Here is a 22,245-nt window from a genome sequence, read left to right as displayed (position 1 = left end):
CTGATATACACCTGAACATCAGCAGGAGAGGACTCTTTAAAGTAGAGACACTACATACTGATATACACCTGAACATCAGCAGGAGAGGACTCTTTAAAGTAGAGACACTACATACTGATATACACCTGAACATCAGCAGGAGAGGACTCTTTAAAGTAGAGACGCTACATACTGATATACACCTGAACATCAGCAGGAGAGGACTCTTTAAAGTAGAGACTCTACATACTGATATACACCTGAACATCAGCAGGAGAGGACTCTTTAAAGTAGAGACACTACATACTGATATACACCTGAACATCAGCAGGAGAGGACTCTTTAAAGTAGAGACTCTACATACTGATATACACCTGAACATCAGCAGGAGAGGACTCTTTAAAGTAGAGACTCTACATACTGATATACACCTGAACATCAGCAGGAGAGGACTCTTTAAAGTAGAGACACTACATACTGATATACACCTGAACATCAGCAGGAGAGGACTCTTTAAAGTAGAGACTCTACATACTGATATACACCTGAACATCAGCAGGAGAGGACTCTTTAAAGTAGAGACTCTACATACTGATATACACCTGAACATCAGCAGGACAGGACTCTTTAAAGTAGAGACACTACATACTGATATACACCTGAACATCAGCAGGAGAGGACTCTTCCATATCTGTTAAACCTCTCCTGAACCTCCAGAGGTCCTTCGTGTAGAATCTCACGCCTCCTGTTAAGTGCCACCGTTATTTAAGAACCAAAAAGTACCGTAATTTACTTCCCTTTGTTTTCTTTGCAACTAAGCCCACTTTCTTTTGGGAAGGTGTGAATTCTTCCGAATAGTTAACTTGTCATCTTTAATCAAACCTCTCAGAACAAATCCTAGTTTCCCAGATCATTTGAATGCGAGAGAGCAATGCCAGGTGAAGAAATAAGAGAAGGGAAGCAGAGATGATTGGAGAATGTCCAGCCTGTCTGAGCTGTGGGTAGAGATTAGACGTTTAGACTGACCAGGCCCCGGGTCAAACGCAGTTTAGAAACCTCACTTGTCCAATCATAGCTCAGCAGCCGTGACTAGGCATGGCAGGCCTGTCAGGCGTGGGATTTCTCCACAGTCTGCATGGGGCTGGAGTTTTACAGGCTCTCCAACACCAGCAGGGTTTCACTCCCAGGGAGGTCAGCACCGGGGCCTGGAGACGCTTCAAACTCATGGCCCGCGGGACAAATGCAGCCCCTTATTAATCCTGATCCGGCCCACATATCAGTTTAGCTTCCCACTGAATGTTTGCATGTCAAGTTCAAGCTAAAGAAACATCTCTTGTGTCTGTAAGTAACCCAATCGATGTGAGTCTTGCATGTATGAGTCTTGCAAAGTTTTTTTTCAGTTTGATTGATGTATGTAGTTGTGAGTGTGGTCCATGTTAGCATATCTAGCTAACTACACCTGGACCAGAAGTGGACTTTATAAATCCCGGTCTCGTCCACACTGTCTCGGACACATATAGACGTCTCTGTTTCAACAACAGCGTACCCTCTTCCACTTTCTTTGGTCTCGAGCAACAAGGAAGCCTTTGAAAAAACAGCGAAGCATCAACACAGATTCTGACACTCTGAGTTTTAACAACAACACAAACGATTTAGACATCTGATTTACCTTCCAGATCCAGAACCAAACTCCCCTCCCACACTTACTGCTCTTCCAAGACACAACTCAAGGCAGGAGAGCGTCAGTACATCCTTTGATCAGCCATAAACATGAATCTGGAACACGATTCCTTACTACGCTAGAGCAATGAACCTCTATTACACATTTCAAACCGGGATATAAACACTGTGAGATTATGCAACACTGCCCTTCTCGCTGTTTGGCTGCAGGAGTGTGTGTGTGTGTGTGTGTGTGTGTGTGTGTGTGTGTGTGTGTGTGTGTGTGTGTAGCCTACACTGGATCCTTTTACAGCGTACAAACAGAAGGGGTTGTGATCAGAAAGCTGCTGAAGTTGCAGGTTATTGCTTTGAGTTTAGAAGCAAAATCAGTCGACGTTTAGAAATACATTCTGTTTTAGTCTCCGTCAGTCTGTGTCTGAGTCAGTAAACCTCTGTGGCGTTAAACCCGCAATACAAAGTGAGGAAACACAGGGATGTTAGCCTCTGCAGACCATTTACATGCACTAAAACCTGTAGAACACACAACAGGAAAGGGAAAACCCCTAAAAAGCAGAACTGGGCCTCTTTAAGTCTGCCCAACAAAAGGGAAATACCTGAATAGATAGCACACTGCTCTGAACAGAAATGAATACCTACAAATGGACATAATGGTTCAATTTGATCGGCCCTGGAGTTATTTGTGAAATCAAAATTGGTCCAGGTGGCGAGGAAAAAATACAACCCCATCTAATCCCCCTCTCTCTCCAGCTCAACACATCCAGAGATTCAACCAGAGTCGGTTGCAGTCTAACCTTGACAGTAAACAGATCAGAGAGGCTGGCCTCACACCAGACCCGCTGCCTCATTTATTAAAGGATCCTCTTACGGCAAAAACCGGACCCAAGCCAAGGCTTCAGGAGAGTTATCTAAAGGGCGCTCTCTCCTGTTCTACCTGATGTATCATGAGCTGAAAGTCTGACAAACTGCCATAGTGTCTGCAATTGATTTCCTTTAACCTGTGTTTAACATACTTATAGGATACGATGTGAAAGGGCCTGTTCTTCAATGAAGGCTGTAATAAAGATGGACGAGCACCAAAGGAGCTTCATTCCTCTCAGAGGCGGACCGATATTCCTCTTGAATAACACGGCTGTTTGGCTTCAGTGCAATAACACATCTTATCACGTCCTCTGATGCCAGACTATTTATACTTCGAGGCGATAATGCATACTGACTCCCTGAGGAGGAAGCCTTACCTCTGAACCCCAACTGAGGGAGTTCAGGATCAGAGTGAGGGAAGAGGAATATGTTCGGCATGATATCAGTTTATCCTGATATTAGTCATTTCTATCTGTCAAAAAGTAAAGAGTGACAAACTCCAATATGAGGTTAGGATAAAATACGGAAGAGCCCATCTGGTTTAGGTTTAAGGAGTGTGATTTAGCTCGGGTTAGGGGAATTACAATTATAACCTCGACTTCTTGAAGGGTCACGCTGTTGGTTTGACTCGAAACTTAGATGAGTAAAACATTCAGATTGACTGATGATACTTTATGGTTCTTGGTTGGAAAATAACGGAAGAGGATAAGAGAGGATTTTTACTTCAGTCAAAAACAAATGTTATATTTTAATTACATAACTGTATTTTCTTTCTGACATTAAAGGAAGGATTCTGACTTTATGCTCCGATCCAAACAAAGGTTACATGTGGTCCAGTCCTCTTCTGCACAAGACAAAACCAGTTCAATACCAGTACTTAAAATATACGCCTGCAATCCACGAACACTACTTTCAAAGTCAGAATCTCTTTGCTATAATTGATTGTAATTTATAGAAAATAACACCGTTAATGTAAAGTGTGCCAGCATTAAAAGCCTAAAGGCCTGTCCGTGATGAAATATGGTTTATCATCAGTAATAAATACGGTTCTGTGACGGTGTCGACCGATTCATTGACCTGTTGATCTATCGTTTCATTTCTTCTCATGCCCGCCTGAAAGTCTCTCCATCGTAGAAGAGAATTAAGACGATTTGGGTACGAATTATTCATTGGATTTAAAATAAAGTGCATCAAACACAGGTCTACCTTATCAATGGACAAAAATAGGACGCCCAAGTTTGCATAAAAACCTTACATCTTGCCACACTGACACCGTCTCTCAGAGAGGATTTATACTTTGAAGGGAAGATCTGGACCCAGCGGGCGGCTCAGTGGTTTCAGAATCAGCTCCTTAGCCACAGACAGCATTGTGTCAGAAAGTCTTGGAGCAAATCCCTGTTCTGGGAAAGACCGTTGGACAGAAACTCCCACTTATTAGATCCAGTTGTGAGTCTTACCTCAAACAAGTGCTGCTCTTCCCTGCAGCTCCGACACAGGGATACTCCACGGTCAAGATCTTACTATCCGGACACTCCGCTCTGTGGAGGACACAGAAACATGTGATGGACCGGTGTTACTGACACTGGCTTCCACTAGCTCTGCACATTCAGATTGGACATTGCAGCTCATACTTAACGGCAATATGTGGGCCTGTAAAGTGAGGTCAGTGTCTTGCACCTGCATTCTTTAATATATCCAGCAGGGGGCGATTGTAAAGAAGTCTATGAGAAAATTGAATTGCTTCTCACTTGATTTATTATCTCAGTGAACACTCTCCTGCTGAGTTCATGGTCTCTATCTGTAGTGTTCTTCCATGCAGCATGATCTTTATCATGTTATCTAAAGTAAGATAGTCGATAAAGCAGGGCGTGCTTTTGATTGTGACTACCTTGTACTTGACAGGTCGCTACCACACAGCATTGTAGAGTATTTCCCCCACCTTTAGTCCTCTCATGGTGTGTTTTCAGAAGAGGATTTTTAGTGAATAAGACGTGACAAGAGTTCAGTGATGTAGCTCCTCCTATCCTCCTATAACCAGCGAGTGGCATTTTTTCAGATGTAAGCTAAGTGCTCATTTCCACCTGCAGTCTTTAGGCAGGTACACTCTGCATAATGTCTATCCCACAAAGAAGGATAAACAGACTCAAGTACAGATCAATAAAACAGTACATACAGTTTAAATATAATATGACAATAGTACTGAGATCCATGTCTACACATGACCTCTGAAACTAATCATCTGCAGCCTATTTGATGAATGAATAATTATATTAGAACCGATTTATTTATACTTTGAGTTGTAAAACATTCTTCAATATTCATTTTCCTTTATCTTGCATTGTCATGAATTGAATATCAGGAACAAAATGTGTGTTTTTCTTTGTTTGTTTTGATGATTTTTTCCCCTGCCGCTGCAAAATCATGACCGGTATTTCTCAGCAACTCCTCATGTTTTCATTTATCAATAATCAATAGGTTGTGACACGCAGCCCTCAAACAAAGACACTATTCTAGTCTGACTCCTTTTCATTCCCGATTCAAAACACGTCCACACATGAACTCGTGGGACTGTCAGATGTGTTGTGCATCTGTTCTCACCTGTGTTTTGCATCTGTTCTCACCTGTGTTTTGCATCTGTTCTCACCTGTGTTTTGTAAACATGCAGGTTCCTCTTAAGTGTCTCTGACTCTCTGCATGGGAACATTTACTGTACGCAGCAACACGTCATTAACTTCAGATGATGACTAAATAAATAAAGTCTACTAATTGTTGTTACTGTTACACTAGGGGCAACAATACAGTGTAAACATGCAGCATAAGTGTCTTTCAAAGTGTAAAGCTGAGTGGTTTCATACCTTGTGATTTAGGAAAAGGAGCCATAATGCTTAACACAAAGGTTATATTTGATTGGTTTGTGGTTAGCTGCAGTGGTTTCCTCTCCCACAGCCTCCTCTTACCTCCTGACCTGATGTGTCCGGGCACCTAAACAGCATCTGTCATGTTGTGTCTGAGCATAAAGTATCATTTGGCCCCTGTGCACCGAGACCGAGTCCAACCCTTTGGAGTTTCCCCTTTTGCCTTTTTGCATTTCCCTGAAAATCACAGTGGATTATCTGCACTAACAGAGGTTCATCCAGAGGTCTGCTCTCTGACAGCCTCTCACAGACTGACTCAACTCTGTTATGGCTGTTGGTTCTGTGGGCTAATGTGACAATGCTGGTTTTGGGTTTAAGTTAAAAGCGAAATCAAGAAGTAATGTGAGAGGAGAGGATGTTCCCAAGACGTGTAATGTCATGTCCATCTTTAAAACCTCGGATCTGATGTTGAAAAACGTACAGAGTCGGTTCACAAGCGTTTCATGATGGACACTCCACATGTAAACCAGGTCTGACTCTAATTTAATAACGCATGTTGAGGCTCCTGTAATCAGCTCCGCGAGACTCACCTCGAGGTGTCCACTGCAAGCGTCGCCCTGATGGAGCTGGCACCAGATTCCCACAGGAAAACCACACAGATAGCGCCAAATGGTAAGAGAGTCGCACCATAAAGCTGACCCATGTCCCCTGTGCGCTCCGGGACGGATGCTCTGCTAAAGGGAAATCGCCTTCACGATGTTCTCATCCGTCAGGGAGCAGCGCGGGGATCGGAACATCAGAAATCCTCGTCAGGTTTCCCGCAGAGGTGACGCACATGGAGGCTGTGGGATGAAGTGCGCGCTGCGTCCGGAGCCCCGTCCCAACTTTACGCACTGAGGCTGCAGAGATCCCTTGGAGAGCTGGAGGCTTTACAGCGCAGTGTGCGCGCACTAATCCCCCGCGGATTTACATTCCTGCCTTTAAAGAACAGCTTGGGTATACACCAGCACTGCCCTGTGGTGGCGTGACGTTTATTCAAAACAATAAAAATAATATTATTAAGAATAATAATAATTTTAAATAATATTGTTATAATTAATACTAATAATAATAATAATAAATAATAATACAAATAATATTAAAAATAATAAGAATTATAATAATATTATTATTTTTAGTAATAATAATATTATTAAAAATAATAATATTATTATTACTAAAAATAATAATATTATTACGAATTATAATAATAAAATAATAATAATATTGTTATTATTATTATTATTAATATTAATAACAATAATAATTACAAATTATATTATTGTTATCATTATTATTAATATTAATAATAATGATAACAATAAGAATTAAAAATAATAATAATGATAACAATAATAAATACAATTATTATTTTCTTTATTTAGATTTAAAAATGTACAAAAACGTGCAAACATTTCACAATATTACAGAGGGAGGAAATGATGCAATAGGGGGCGCTATTGGAGGCTTTGACATGTTAAATATTGGTTTAACTGCCTTTGAATTATTAATATTGAACATGAAGTGCAACACAAACTATGCATCACAATATCATCCTGAAATAAAGCACTCATTGCTTCACATGTTATGGTTTAGGTACTTTAACTCATCGGCTAAATTGCAAACAAAATGACAGAGAAAAAGTAAACCATGTTACTCTCACTCCTAAACCAACACAACTATATTCTGCAAACTATAACAGACTAGTTAAAGACATCAATCAGGATCTTACCAGATGGGATGTGTTGCCCCTGTCACTTTTTGGTCGAATAGAGTCAGTGAGAATGAATATCCTACCAGGAATCCTTTTCTTGTTTCAATCTCTACCTATTCTAGTTCCACAAACCACATTTAAGATGCTTGAAAAGCATATATCTGAATTCATATGGCAAAACAGGAGACCTAGAATTCGTCTGAAAATATTGATGGCGAGCAAAGAGAAGGGAGGACTGGGTTTACCTGATCTAAACATGTATTACTGGGCAGCCCAGCTTAGAGCAACAGCAGCATGGATTATCAAAGATGAAGAGGCTGGGTGGGTATCCATGGAACAGAACTCTTTACCAGGGATATCACTATCTACTCTTCCATTTCAGAAGTCTCAGAAAAAACTAAAAATAGATAACATATGGGTCAGACACACACTAAAGGTCTGGAACAATGTCCAAAAACAACTGAAGGGCAATATTGCCTGGTCAAGGGCAATGCCCATACTAGGAAACATAGTGGTTGATAAGGCCTACAGAAGATGGGCTGAGAATGATCAATCAATTATTTGATGGAAATACTTTAAAATCTTTTTCACAACTCCAAGACAAATCTGACTTGCCGTCAAGTGACTTATATAGATAGAGATACGACACTACATTACCAAGCACCCAGCCTGGGATAGTGTTAAAATAGATCCTGTTAATATTGAGATCCATTTCATACATCATTTTCAACTACTTGTGTCAACAAAGCACCAAGTGTCTCAAATATATAAAAGGTTGATGCTAGACACATCAGATAACACTTCACATTTTAAAGACAATGGGAAGTGGAGCTCAACACAATGATAGATGATGACACATGGGAAGATATGTGTACTGCATGCCACAAGGGGGTTGGTAGTCAGATGTGGAAAGAATTTGACTGGAAGGTGAAGACCAGATTCTCTAGGACTCCTTTGAAAGTATCCCTGTTTAAGAATAATGCTGGAGAAACTGCGCTATGGTTGGGGACCATACCCACATATTGTGGGACTGCCCCATAGTACAGACATTCTGGAAAGATATCAAGGAAGAGCTGGAAAAAGTCTTTGGGACTGATGTTCCCCTGGACCCTTTGTTTTTTTACTGGACAAAACACCAGAGGATTTGTTTACTAGGTGCCAGTGCTATATGTTGCACATGTTGCTGATGATTGCGAAAAAGATGATCACTATTAAGTGGATGAAACCAAGCCCCCCTATAATAGCTCAGTGGATACAACAAGTCAGACAGGTCTATACAATGGAAAACATGACTGCTATCCTTCAGTTAAAAGTACCTTCATTTATACGAAGATGGACACCTGTAATTCCTTACCTGAATTAAGAATGTCAATCTGACCTCTGTGTTATGTAACATTAACATGTATCTAGCCAACGTATGTGATGACTGAAGCCCGACCTTCAGGTGAGTTTGTTCAGTGTGTGTGTGTTTACTTTAGGTTTGATGTTGTCAATAAGTCATAGATTGCTAGCTATAGAGAGTTATGAGATATAACAAAGTATAACACAACAAAATGAAAGGGTCACCGTGTGACCTCTGCTCATGCTGAGTGCTTTTTTATGAATGTTTATCGTAAATGCCTCTAGACTTACATTAATGCACCATCTTTTGTCTGTGGTACTACTTTATGTATTTGTTGTCAGTCTGGAAAAAAAAAAAGTTACAAAAGGAAACCAAAAACTACAAGAAAGGAACAGCTGAAGAAAGTAGAGTTCATGAAGTTGGTCCAGAATTGAATAAAAACTCATGCATTTTTAGCTTTGGTATATAAAGGAGTCACAGATTGTGTCCTGTTGGGATGGATTGTGTGCAATGTTTCCTTGATTGTGTTTTCCATGTTCCAGTAATGACCGTTTCACAAGATCAATCTATCCTAACACACTCGTATATCAAGTCTGGTTTGAGAAACATGCTAAAGGCAAAGGAAGGAGAGTTTAAAAACAGCAGAAAGACACTCCGAGCAGAGGTGAGCTTTCTTTGCATAATTACCCGCTCATTATTTGTGTTTTCTTAATCGTACATGCAATCAGGGCCTGATTACTGGAGCTGCCATCGCCTCCTAGAGCTGGACCCGGGACATAATGTACAGAACTGGTATTTTCATATTAAAATGATGAATTGCAACACACACATTATGGTAAATGAACTCATGTTGACTGTATGGTACATGTGGGGTATTTTTATTAGTGTTGAAAAGAAGGTCCTTTATTTCCTTCACAGGTCTTTTAATTTACTTGAAATGAAAACGCACGGGACAGCCAACAAGATGATGTGTCGTTGTTCCTCTGGTTGACATATGGTTAATATAAAATAACATTAATACCAATTACAGCCAACTTGAAGTGAGTAATTGAATGAAATCAGAGCCATGTTGTACGGTATTGCTCAAGCTTCAGAAAAAACTACTCGTAATCCTTCGATAGTGACATCATACGTAGAGCACTTTGAGTATAATCATAATTCCATATGAGATTTAAAATATGGCCTAAATATGATCTTTTATATTCAGGGGTTTCAGGTGCTGCCGTCATTTCCCGCCAAAATTAAGCCCCGCCCACTCTCAGGTGTAACTCCTGCAGCAGAGCGAAGCTGAAAATAAAAGTGTCTTCATGTCTAAAAGCTGCTGAGTCATATATTGCACCTCCAACAACAAATAGATCCAGAGTTTCTTTACTTCCTCTCCAGGAAAAAGGAGAGTAAAAGAAAGGATCAGAAATCTCAGTCTCAGTGTCAGCCTGCTGCCTGCCACTCGTCCCCCGCAGACCCACCGGACATCCATCCCCTATTTACTCTCCGTAAGCTGTCTCTGCCGTCTGACCAGACATCTGACCCCATCTCCATATCTCTGGACTCAGTAAACCCTTTCTGATCAACAGAGGTCATGTTTCCTGGCATCACTTTGACATTTTAAGGGGAGAATCTGCATTTTGGTTTGAGGGCGTCACTTTTGGCCCGTTACATGCATACAGCCTTTTTAAAACTAACCTTAATTGCACTTAAACTTAGTTGGGTTAAAACCACAAAAGAACACATTTTAGTTTTGGGTCAAAATAACCTTGAAAGTGTGGAGGTTATGTGTCAATAAGTCAATGTCATTCAGACTACAATATCTACAGAGTGGGGTTATTGACCTATTGGTGACGCTCAGGGTAAGTTTGTGAGAAACAAAGTGAGGTAAAAGCAACACAACTACTTTGTAAGGTTTGGCAAAACATTGTGGTTTAGTCAAATACTTGTACCTAGTGAAGTGACAAGAAAGATAAGTTGTGGTTTTACGGAGGTTTTGAGGTTTCGTGACGGATACATTGATCTGGATTTTACACGACACTCCTGGTTGAAAGTCTTTTTGGACGCACCAATCCACTTTGACATCCTCCCTTTTCAGACTTCATCAATCTTTGCTGGAACAGAATAACATGCACAGCAGATGGATGGATTTTGTAGGATAGAGCCGTGCATTACTTTGCACAGCATTAATAGCAACACACACTGCATGAGAAGAGCCTGAAGTAAATCTCCATTTGTCTAAACACACACCGGGGGGGTTCTCTTTAATTCCTGAGTATGAGATCTGATTCAAGACATCACTAATGAAACTGATTTCCAGTTTCATTACTTGATTTCCAGAAGATTTCCTGGAAGTTATTCCACTGTTGAGAGATGAGATCTGACCCACAGTCACCTCAGCGGTCAGCGGCTGGTCGGGCGATGTTAGGTAACTGTACACAGCCTCTATTCCCCCGGTGCATGGTGGGGGTGGAGGGGGGAGGGTTCTTGGCTCCCTGCTCAATAGAAACAGCTGGTTTTGTTCACTACAAATTAATCATGTTAGCAATACACATGCGCTCACTTACACACATGCTGTATACATGCATGCACATGGTAACACGGTGGAGCACTGAAACCCCCTCTGGCTCCGCTCCCTGCAGAAATGAATTCATAAAATACTTAAAGTGATTTTATAAAAGCGCCGCAGCGAGAGGCAGCAGCTGCTTCGTTACTGCGACCACACAGGCCCGGCCTCTCCGGTTCCCACGCAGCAGTGTCTCCTGGCTTCATTTTGCTCGTGTGTTCTTTATTTGATGTTTGTCTATTTGGTTAAAAGCGGGCTGGAAGAAATGAGCTTTTTATTGATGGCTTTGGCCTCAGTCTGTATTGCATGTAAATACTTGTCATTCACGGGTGAAACAGCCCGACTTCTGAACACATCAAATATATTCATTGTTTATTCCAAATACAAAAAGGATTTGAATCTTTTCCGCAGAGTTTATTTCTGAAGCCACTGTTTGAATACAGAACTTACAACGGAGTCCTGCTAATTGCTACCGATCAGCTAACGTAACACCAGCTTTCACAGGGTAACATGAAGTCTGCTTTAATCAGAATCTGATGCGGTTCGTTTGGGCAAATTTCAACCAAGTAATCGTAATGTTGCAGACAGAAAACAACCGGTCAGAGAGAGCTTGCTTTGGAAGGTTCTGGACCCTTTCCAATTGCATGTGACCCAATATCAGGAAGCGAACTGATTTTCTAGACAAAATATTTCACTTTTTATTACAAACATTTCTACCGTGAAGCTCACTGAGTGCGGCACGGTCTCTCTTATAGAGGACATTCAATCGCTGTACCATGCTTTGTTTGGGATTCCAGGCGATGAACGAAACCAGAAATGTACCTCGCCACCTACGCTATGTTCTGTTGGATCCCTCTTTTTATTTCCCTGGCTTCTATTGCAGTTTACATGTTTGCTAATGAGCAAGCTATACCAATTAGCTTGCTCCTAGTGACTTATTCAAAAGAGAGGAGACATGGTGTCTTTACCTGAGGCAAAATCAACCAAAATGAGTTCAGTCTTTGAGTTTGGACCAGTGTTCTCCTACCTAATAGATGCCATATGTTAGCTTTCCAACAATAACTAATCTACCATAAATCCTGCTCAACCAGAACTGTCTTACACACTCTTAGATAGGAAAGCATTTCACAGAGTCGCCCAATCTACATTTGCTGATGTAATCTCAGACCTTCAAGTAGCTTTATCACAGGACCCAATTACCTTTATCAACAAGACCCCCTCACAGGGACTCAGATGACCCCAGGAGAACTCGAAACTGTGTGTGCATTCTTAGAAAGAGCGAGAGCAAAGAAGGCATCAGTCTCTCTGAAGCCTTATCTCTGAGGTCTTCTCTTTCAGACGAGTCCATGCAAGAGGAGCTTCAGCAGGAACTCTTTAAAGTAGAGACACTACATACTGATATACACCTGAACATCAGCAGGAGAGGACTCTTTAAAGTAGAGACTCTACATACTGATATACACCTGAACATCAGCAGGAGAGGACTCTTTAAAGTAGAGACACTACATACTGATATACACCTGAACATGAGCAGGAGAGGACTCTTTAAAGTAGAGACACTACATACTGATATACACCTGAACATCAGCAGGAGAGGACTCTTTAAAGTAGAGACACTACATACTGATATAAACCTGAACATCAGCAGGAGAGGACTCTTTAAAGTAGAGACTCTACATACTGATATACACCTGAACATCAGCAGGAGAGGACTCTTTAAAGTAGAGACGCTACATACTGATATACACCTGAAAATCAGCAGGAGAGGACTCTTTAAAGTAGAGACACTACATACTGATATACACCTGAACATCAGCAGGAGAGGACTCTTTAAAGTAGAGACGCTACATACTGATATACACCTGAACATCAGCAGGAGAGGACTCTTTAAAGTAGAGACACTACATACTGATATACACCTGAACATCAGCAGGAGAGGACTCTTTAAAGTAGAGACACTACATACTGATATAAACCTGAACATCAGCAGGAGAGGACTCTTTAAAGTAGAGACGCTACATACTGATATACACCTGAACATCAGCAGGAGAGGACTCTTTAAAGTAGAGACACTACATACTGATATAAACCTGAACATCAGCAGGAGAGGACTCTTTAAAGTAGAGACACTACATACTGAAAAGAAAGGAATACGGCCCCTTTAAGATTACTGACCCACACAAGTATTTCAGAGCATGACCTCCTGCATGTTTAGAGCGAGTCTAGATGATCAAACATGGCACTGCCCCAACGAGACAATGCCGCAATCTTTCGGGATGAATCCTCCCACTGCATGACCTTCACTCGTTCAAACTGAGAGCGCTTCCCCACATCAAGTCGTCTTTAATCCCTCTACTTTGAAAGCTCTTCTAAAGTGCATGGTTTACCTTTGTGTAGACATCATTTATTACAACTCTTTGCTGTCAGTCAAGTCAGAAAACTAATCGTATACTCTGCAGACATCGCACAGTGGTAACAGAAACCACACTGCATGTACTTTATTGTAATTGTTGGCTTTTATTGAGATTAAATTAGAGAAAGACCTGCAGATCAGAGACATGTTTGTCTTCTTACAAACCAAGTAAATGCAATGTGACTAATTCTATTTCCTCTTAATGCTTTGTGTCCTTTCAGTCCGTCAAGGAACATGTTCCAGTCTCACTCAAACTGTTGGCGAGTACATTCAAATCTCCCTCAGCTGTTAAACAATTACAGTGAACTCAGTTTGCAAGTTAATGTACTTCCCAGAGCACTCAGAAGATAACTGGGTCTCTGGGACTGGTGAGCATTTCTGTGATTCCTAATTAATAGTCTGATTGCCATTAGCAACACTCCCATCAAATGCTGTCACTAAAAGTGTCAAGTCCTCTCCGTGCTTTCAGTTTCCCCACTCTCTCAGCCTTTTATTCAATACAAACTAAGCTCCATGTAGTTGCTCGATGAGTCTTTTGGTGAAAAACATTTGAAAACAAGAAAGATGCAATTACACAAACTGGCAATAGTCATTCAAATCAATACATTGCAGCAGAGCGTGCAAACAATGCACAAACACTGCTGCCTTATTTACGAATACTCCACAGAATAAACTAAGCACAGGAATATTCACTGCAAACATAAAACAAGCTCTTTCTAAATCTGAGCAAATTACAATACCTGGATTTTATTAGCAATGTTTTAAATACATCCAATTCATTCTCTTTGAAAAGAAAATATGCGTTACTGTTTCAGAAGAATAAAACGTGTACGATTTTATGAGAAAAGTAAATCAAGAGGAATTATTTTTAGCAATACATGTCCTACTGTATTTATGAATTGTTCTGCTTCAAATAGCTTTAAATTACATCCTTTTGCCTCCTATCAGAGTCCAAGTCACATAAATTATGAATAAAATCAACAGGTCTTTATTTTCCTCACAATGATTTCCCGTGACGCGCTCTCCTACAACTTGCTTTGAAGACGAGTCGGAGGATGAGACCCTCTTTACTGTCACACACACACACACACACACACACACACACACACACACACACACACACACACACACACACACACACACACACACACACACACACACACACACAGCAGAGCACACACAGTGAAATGTGTCCTCTGCATTTAACCCATCCTAGTACTAGGAGCAGTGGGCAGGTACCGTGGATTGCCCGGGGAGCTTAGGGGAGGGGGGATTGGAGGTGTCCGGTTGCCTTGCTCAAGGGCACCGCAGCAGGGCCCAGGAGGTGAACTGGGACCTCTCCAAGTAGCAGTCCACTTTCCATATTTCAAGTCTGTTAGGGGAATTGAACCGGCGACCCTATGATTCCCAGTCCAAGCCCCTACTGCGTGTTTGTGCTATCCTGTTTTTTATTGTCGTGCGGTTGCCTGGACACCGAGGGAGTTTCATAAATATCATTGCACGCTTCTCTTATCTTAGAAAACACCTGACTGCTGAAGCCAAATCCCACAGAGCAGATCCATCAGTCATGGGGAAGCTCTTCTGTAACACCGCCTGCACATTGCACAACTCAGACGTGTTGCTGCACGTTTAGCAGTTAATAAACTGACACTTGGTCGACCTTTGGACGAGTGTTTGGCTGGCCTTTTCAGCTTCTTGTCGTCATCATTTCTGATCATTTGTTGGTTGGATTTCAACAGAGAGCACAGCCTGGACTTTTCATACAACCACAGGCTGCTGTTAAAAGTCTTTATGGGGTCTCTGTTACCTTTGGGCTGGATGGGAGGTGGAGGTGTCGTGTAGTTCAGTCTTTATTCTCAGACTAACGCAGTCCTGCAGGCCTTCGCTCCGCCGGGACGGGGTATGAAAACACAGCAGCATCCCCTCTTATTGTTTCATGAAAATCAAACTGGAAAAAGTGGATTTCTTTCCCGTTTATAAAAAGCTCTAGAGATGTGACTCAGCCAAATGGAAATACTATTTTTTGGGGTTTAGTTTAAAAGCTTTAGTCCACATTCCCACTGCTGTTCAACATCTTTGACTCTTTGGAACAAGTTGTTTTTAAAGCTTGATTTGTTGATTTCCCAATTTCTCAGTTTGTCTGTGATTCAATAACTAAATCCTGCTCTGTTTGTCTACAGACACAGGTTTTCTGTGACGTTCCACTCACACAGGGGACATGAACAAATACAAATGAGTGATTGGTCAGGTGGAGATCAACATGAAGGGTTTGTTTTTGCAGAAACTGCTCAATATCAGAGACAAGTCCTCTGTTAGCTCAGACTGCATAATCACAGCTTGCGTAGCTTCAGCATCCATTCCTCCGATCTGACACCTGGATTTTAACACAGCTCATTCTGTTTATGCATATAGCTATTAAATGCATGAGTTTGAAGTTGAATGCTTTGCTGATCAGTCTGAGTGTTGTAGTATTTCAAAGACTGGTGTGCTGAGTAGAACTTCCTTGACTAGGATAATTATCTAAACAATAATCCGAATCAATGTCTTGACTTCCATACTTCTGTTTTCAGAAATTGTGTGCAAAGGGAAGGGGCTGGACTGTTGCCTCGTATAACAAAGGTATCAATCTTCTCATCTGTCTCTCTACATAGCTGCCAAAATGTGAATAAGCATATTTTAAACAGCTGTTGATGTATAGCACAACAGATGTTCACTCTGCTTTGGTAATCCGTTTTGGCGTAGCGTAGGTCCTTTAAGTATCTTAGAGTCGCTCTTTCATGATGTCAGGATGCCACTGTCTTGATTTGTAAAGTTATAATTGAAATTGCATTCTAACAGCATCCAAAATGAATCTTTGTATTTGATTTTTAAAGAAAGTTCCATCGTGATCCACCAGAGGGAAGGGACTGCGCCTTCTGTACAGCGTTTAAGGGAAACACTTACCTTAAGGGAAACACTTACCTTCAAACGCTTTTGTCCTCCCTCCTTCCAGCTGCTGTTCAACATCTGGCTTTGTGCTTGAGAAGCTCTTTTGGAAAAGGTTATTTTTTTATACAACAATAAATGTCAAACTTCCATTTTCTCAGCTCGTCTGCAGAATATCAAGAACCATGATTCATAAAGCCCGGTCTCTTGTTTGTCTTCTGCAGAGACAGTTTCCAGAGCAACCTTTGTGATGTTCCATGTGTGCAGGGTGTTTATCTTCACGGTCAAATTGCATATTTTCTACTCTCAAATGCTGTTTCTATTTTAAGATGTTTCAAATGTTTGAATTGTTCATTTCTACTCTTTTATTTCTAATTTGGTTTTTTATGCGGCTGCAATGAAAACATTTCCCAATTTGGGATCAATAAAGCACATCTTATCTTAAATACATCAGAACGACTGGTTAGTCAGGGGGAGATGGTCTCACTTTGATCCTGCAACAGGGGCTGGACTTCGCCTTCTATACCGCCTATACCACAGGTATCAATCTGCCTCTCTCCAAGGAAGCAGTTAAGCAGATTTCCCAGACGTTGAATTTCTATTTCAAGCATGAGCCTTTTTCCCCTTGGCTTGATGAACACACGAAAAGAGCACGACCGATCCTGCAGACTCCCAATCTTTAGCATGGAAACCCTTACGTTAACATGTCAGAAGAGGCTTTATAAAAGTTGAAGAAGCTCCACTGCAATGTGATATCTGTAAAGTCACATTTAACTGGGATATAAGTTGAAAATATTACTTTAAGAAGTAGATAAAAGTTTGACTGAGGGAGGTGAAATGGTAGAAATGCTCCCGAATGTTCACCTTACAGTATTAGTAACTTCTGAGTTTTGGGAAGGGATTAATCTTTACTTCCTGTCCCAGGTTTGACCTCCCTCAGTCATGGCTGTGGTTACTCGGCTGGCTTAGTGGGAGGGTATGTTATGATAACTGGGAAAGCTGTGTAAACTGATTCAGGTGGTTTAACCCCTCGACTACATCCTAATCACTGAGGCTGGAGGGGGATCCCTCTGCGGTAGCACCGTGACCCGGCAGCCAGGCGTAGAGAGCTCCCTGTGTGTGTGTTCAGTGATGGCTTTAATGGGTGGTGGTTATTCGAGGAATGCCTCCCAACACGGCCCTGACCTCCGCGGACTGGAGGGATTACGAGCTGTGGGAGAACACGGGCTTTCCTCTCTCACACACATCCTGCGGTCAGACCTGCAGATCAGCAACAGAGGAGAAGGGTCAGGGACTTCAAGGTGCTGCCCTCTGCAACTTTTCTGCATACAAGGTGTACAAAGCTCCCCTGACCCGCAATACAAACAGTGCAGATTATGGGCGGTAATACGCTCACTCTTTATGCTCTTTGTGTCAGGATAACCCTGGTGCATGAACCAGTCTCTGCACAACCTCTGAAAAGTCAAAGTCTGCCCTCCTTCAGCAGAGCAGGCAAGATAACACAAGACCCATCCCATCAATCTGATGTTCCTTCAGGTGCATCACATCACTATTAGACTCAAAACAAGCTCTAAACCCAGAGCCATTCCATCAGGAGGAACACGCTGCAGCTTCAGGAAGGATGCAGATACAGAAACACAAATAAAAACTCATGCAGAAACATCTGCAGCAGCTCTTCATCATCTGCAGCAGCTCTTCATCATCTGCAGCAGCTCTTCATCATCTGCAGCATCTAGAGAACATTCAGCAGAGGAAACATGAGCAGTTTACTAAAAGCTGCAGAAACCAAACGCTGCAAGAAGCTCCAAACACAACGGAGACCAGGGGACACTGAAGAGAGACGCGCAGAGCTGGAGACCAGGGGACACTAAAGAGAGACGCACACAGCTGGAGACCAGGGGACACTACAGAGAGACGCACACACAGCTGGAGACCAGGGGACACTAAAGAGAGACGCACACAGCTGGAGACCAGGGGACACTAAAGAGAGACGCACACACAGCTGGAGACCAGGGGACACTAAAGAGAGACGCACACAGCTGGAGACCAGGGGACACTAAAGAGAGACGCACACACAGCTGGAGACCAGGGGACACTAAAGAGTTACGCACACAGCTGGAGACCAGGGGACACTAAAGAGAGACGCACACAGCTGGAGACCAGGGGACACTAAAGAGAGACGCACACACAGCTGGAGACCAGGGGACACTAAAGAGAGACGCACACACAGCTGGAGACCAGGGGACACTAAAGAGAGACGCACACAGCTGGAGACCAGGGGACACTAAAGAGAGACGCACACAGCTGGAGACCAGGGGACACTAAAGAGAGACGCACCTTTTGGTATTGCTCTGTAAATGAAATACTATCGTTACCATGTGGCACTGATCAGGAGAAGAGACGTTGTCTCAGTGGGATCTCACGGGCTGAATATATGATATGAACCTCCCTTACAGTAAACGCTTAAGTACTTGATCCCATAGCACGACAGAACTCTGGAAACCCCATATCTAAACGGAACCTATTGCATGGTTGCATTTCATTCTGGGCTTTATCACAGTATGGATCAGAGCCTGGCAATGATCTCCCACTTTAGCTAAACGGGACCACATGCAGGCGAGCGTCAGATGTAAGTGTGTGTCGTTGGAGCTCTGTTCTCCCAGCTGGACTTTTAATTTACGCTCCACCAGCATGAAGTGGGGAGCTGAATGGTGGGAAAAGGTGTAAATCTGCTCGGAGAAACTGCGAATTGAACGTGAATCGTGAATCATGCTGCACCATACCTTGCCCAGCTGTGGCTTCCAGCATGCTGGTGGAACACACACAATGGAAAAGTCAGGATTATTCACGACCCCAGTCACTCTCTGTTTTATGTCTTTGTTGGCGCTATCCCAGAGGGGAATGGAGACGGGGCGACTAAAGGGGGGTTTCTTCCAGTAATGGCCCTCACTTTTAATTAAACGGACAATGTGCCCTCCTGGAAACCCGGAGCTAATCAGATCGACTGCATGAATAACGAGGGCAGGCGATTCCAATTAGAGCTGCGCACTAAATCTGATCGTGTCTGTGATGTCTCGCTAGACCTGTGTTCTGTGTTCAGTGTGTGTGTGTATGTGTGTGTGTGTGTGTGTGTGGCTCTGTAAGACAATAGAGCATGGGCTGTAAAACCTGCCAGAAGAGGCACTCACAGGATCAATCAGGGACAGCAGCACAATGAATGTATCACACCAGTGACGTGCACAGACATTTGGAGGGGCTATTGCGCTAAACTGGAAAAAGGGCTTCTAACTCATTACCTTAAATAAACTCACTAATTAATGAAACCAGTTCAATACGCAGTATTCTTATTCTTATCATTCGTTATGAGCGCAGTCACTGAAAGGTATTGGATTACTTATTTCTTTAGTATTCCATAACTTAATAACGGAGATGGTCAAACTAAAGTGGTAGAGACATGGCAGAAATCCTCCAATGAAGCGGGTCAGTGAAGTGTTCTCCCTTTGGGAGAGGGCGATCAAGAGAAGAGAGCGAGCGTTGAGGGAGTTTACGGAGCAGATGAAAAGACAGAGGCACCATAACAAATATATTGAGGTGTTTTTCTGTAAATAACTGACGGTGTGAAGAGGAAGTAAAGTCCCCAATTTTCCAAAATCTGACACTAGAGGCGGTCTTAACGCATCGGCACCAATAGCCTACAGTATAATAAATATTATATCTATAAAACGTAAAATGTGTAATCACACACTTAGCGATATAGATGAATATGAATAATATGAATAATAAAAATGTACCTGGTTTAAAACACTTTTGTGGTCACACTGTGAAGAAGAAGAAGAAAGCTGCTAACGCTAAGGCTACAATAATTGTATTGCTGCGAACAAGCACCACGCCATTCAAACATCAACTTCGTTATAACTTTATTTCCCCTTACTCTGTGTTTTTAAGGCATATTTGAAAACGGGGACATTTCCGGGGACAGATTGACCCGGGGATTGGCCACCAAAGCCAGGCAGGCATTTGGTATGATCACTGAAGATTTTATCGCCGGCCACTAGAGGGCAGTGTCACTGCTGTCGCTGCCCGGTTTTGCTGTGCTCTGACCCGGTAGTGCCTAGCGGCCATTTTAGTTCAAACATTGTTCATTCACTCCGCCTCGAGTTGAGACGTTCGTCCACTCATTCATGTAAGACTGTTTCCACTATTATATTATACTATATATATATATTATACTACTATACTCTGTTTCGTGGTATATATTTGTGTTGAGTAAATTGCATGGATGTAATACTTTGTCAGCTTATGATGCTGCATTACTCTGTTTCAGGGTGTCGTCATCCTTGTCAATAAATGACCGAAACTGACATTGAGGAGTGTGTTTCTTCAGAGAACTTTTAATATTGACGAGAACGTTCACTCTCAAAACCGTTCCGGTATGGTACTGCACCTGGGGGGCGCTGGTGGGCCAGTGCAGAATGAATGTGGTCCTATGGAGCCCCACCCATAGATTCCTACATTTCTTTGGATATAATTTTTTTTTAAATCACTGCTATAGTTTTTTAAACATGGAATGGATAATCCTCACAAACGACACATAGCTAGTATTTTATATTCGCTTGATTTTGACTAAAATTAGGTTTTTGTAAATCGGATGACGTCATGCGTGATAAATTGCTTTACGGCACCTTGTGTCTCTCCTTCCCTTTCCTTTCCCTCGCAGCAACAGCTGCATACGATCGCAGCTGATTTGGCTCCGTGGGACCAGAGAACTTTTAATATTGACTGATTATATATTATTATTATTGATTATAAGCTGAAATAGGACAGTCCTTTTTGAGAATTTTTGCAATTAATTGCAGCACACTGACGCGGCATCTTTATCTTAATCAACTTTTTTTTACGGAATGTTTAATGTTTAATGTTCTAGAAAGCGGGATTTATCCTTAAGGTAGCAATATAGCAATATCGAACATACGCTCAAGGTAAGAAAACAAACACATGCTCGTAATCAGTTAACTTTCAAATTTATTTGTACAATACAATGTATGTGTGTGGTAGGATCAGTACATCCAAAGTTGACCATAATCAAATAAAAAAGTTCGATTGTAATGTCCTTTCAGAGTCCTCCTTAAGAGCTTTCTTCTTCTTCTCTTTTAACGGCGGTTGGCACCTTAAGAGCGTTGTTGATATTCTGTGGACAGGTACCACAAAGCGTATTCTTCGGTCGTAACCAGTCGTGAGTTCTTCATTGACCAATCGGCTTTCATTAGCCAGATGCTAGCAGAACCTGGGTCGCAACTGCCCAACCTGTAAGAAAACAAAAGGCTATGACCCCCAGATTATTCCACTTTTGACGAAAAATCCCTGTCGACCTCTCGGAAACCACAGTAGTATTTTGGATTTTGTAGACGATATGCTAGGAGAATGATGTAGCTAGCCGCCTAGCTCCATAGGGGTCCATGTATTCTGCACTCGCCCGCGATCGCCCCCTAGGTGAACTGCAGCCAAATTCGGTACAATGGGGGTGAATAGAGAGTGAAGGGGCTTTCCGTAGACGGGCTTTGGTTTCTTCAATCACTTTAGCGGTATGAGGCAGGACTCAGAGGGCGTTCCTTTACTTTCAGCTGTCAGATTGTAAACTGAGTCACGTGACTGGGGGCAGATGACAGCGCTGACGAGATGTTTCCCTCAGCGAGATGCTACAATACTAATTTTGGGCATGTTGATTCGGCCACAACAGAAACAATGAAAACCTCTCGCTCTCTCCAGAAGGGCAGGTCAGCAATACAGGGCAAACGGACCATTGCCCGGGCAACATTAGCCCGTACCTGTGCACGTCCCTGTATCACACACATAGCGACGAAGACCTTCTGAGGTGTGGGGCGCTGCTTT

At 42.2% G+C, this 22,245-nt stretch overlaps 1 protein-coding gene and 1 long non-coding RNA gene across 2 annotated transcripts in view; one reads left to right on the top strand and one right to left on the bottom strand.

Annotated features, from left to right (window-relative positions):
- Positions 1-6,337, bottom strand: part of LOC134863633 (collagen and calcium-binding EGF domain-containing protein 1-like) — a 40,306-nt gene extending 33,969 nt beyond the window's left edge. Inside the window, exons 1-2 of the mRNA XM_063882260.1 lie at positions 5,963-6,337; positions 3,975-4,055 (exon numbers count right to left, since the gene is read on the bottom strand). Coding sequence (XP_063738330.1) covers positions 3,975-4,055; positions 5,963-6,075 — 194 coding nt within the window. The 5' untranslated portion in view covers positions 6,076-6,337. The remainder of the gene's footprint in view (positions 1-3,974; positions 4,056-5,962) is intronic.
- An 8,845-nt stretch (positions 6,338-15,182) lies between these two features.
- Positions 15,183-16,762, top strand: LOC134863674 (uncharacterized). The gene is made up of 4 exons (XR_010165699.1): positions 15,183-15,331; positions 15,612-15,698; positions 16,002-16,050; positions 16,305-16,762. It is a non-coding gene; the product is annotated as an uncharacterized LOC134863674 (long non-coding RNA).
- The last annotated feature ends 5,483 nt before the right edge of the window (positions 16,763-22,245 follow it).

The sequence above is a fragment of the Eleginops maclovinus genome, chromosome 4 (genome assembly GCF_036324505.1).
Source record: "Eleginops maclovinus isolate JMC-PN-2008 ecotype Puerto Natales chromosome 4, JC_Emac_rtc_rv5, whole genome shotgun sequence".
Classification (NCBI taxonomy): Eukaryota; Metazoa; Chordata; class Actinopteri; order Perciformes; family Eleginopidae; genus Eleginops; species Eleginops maclovinus.
The sequence above is the reverse complement of the archived record's forward strand: the minus strand, read 5'-3'. Positions and strand labels throughout refer to the sequence as shown.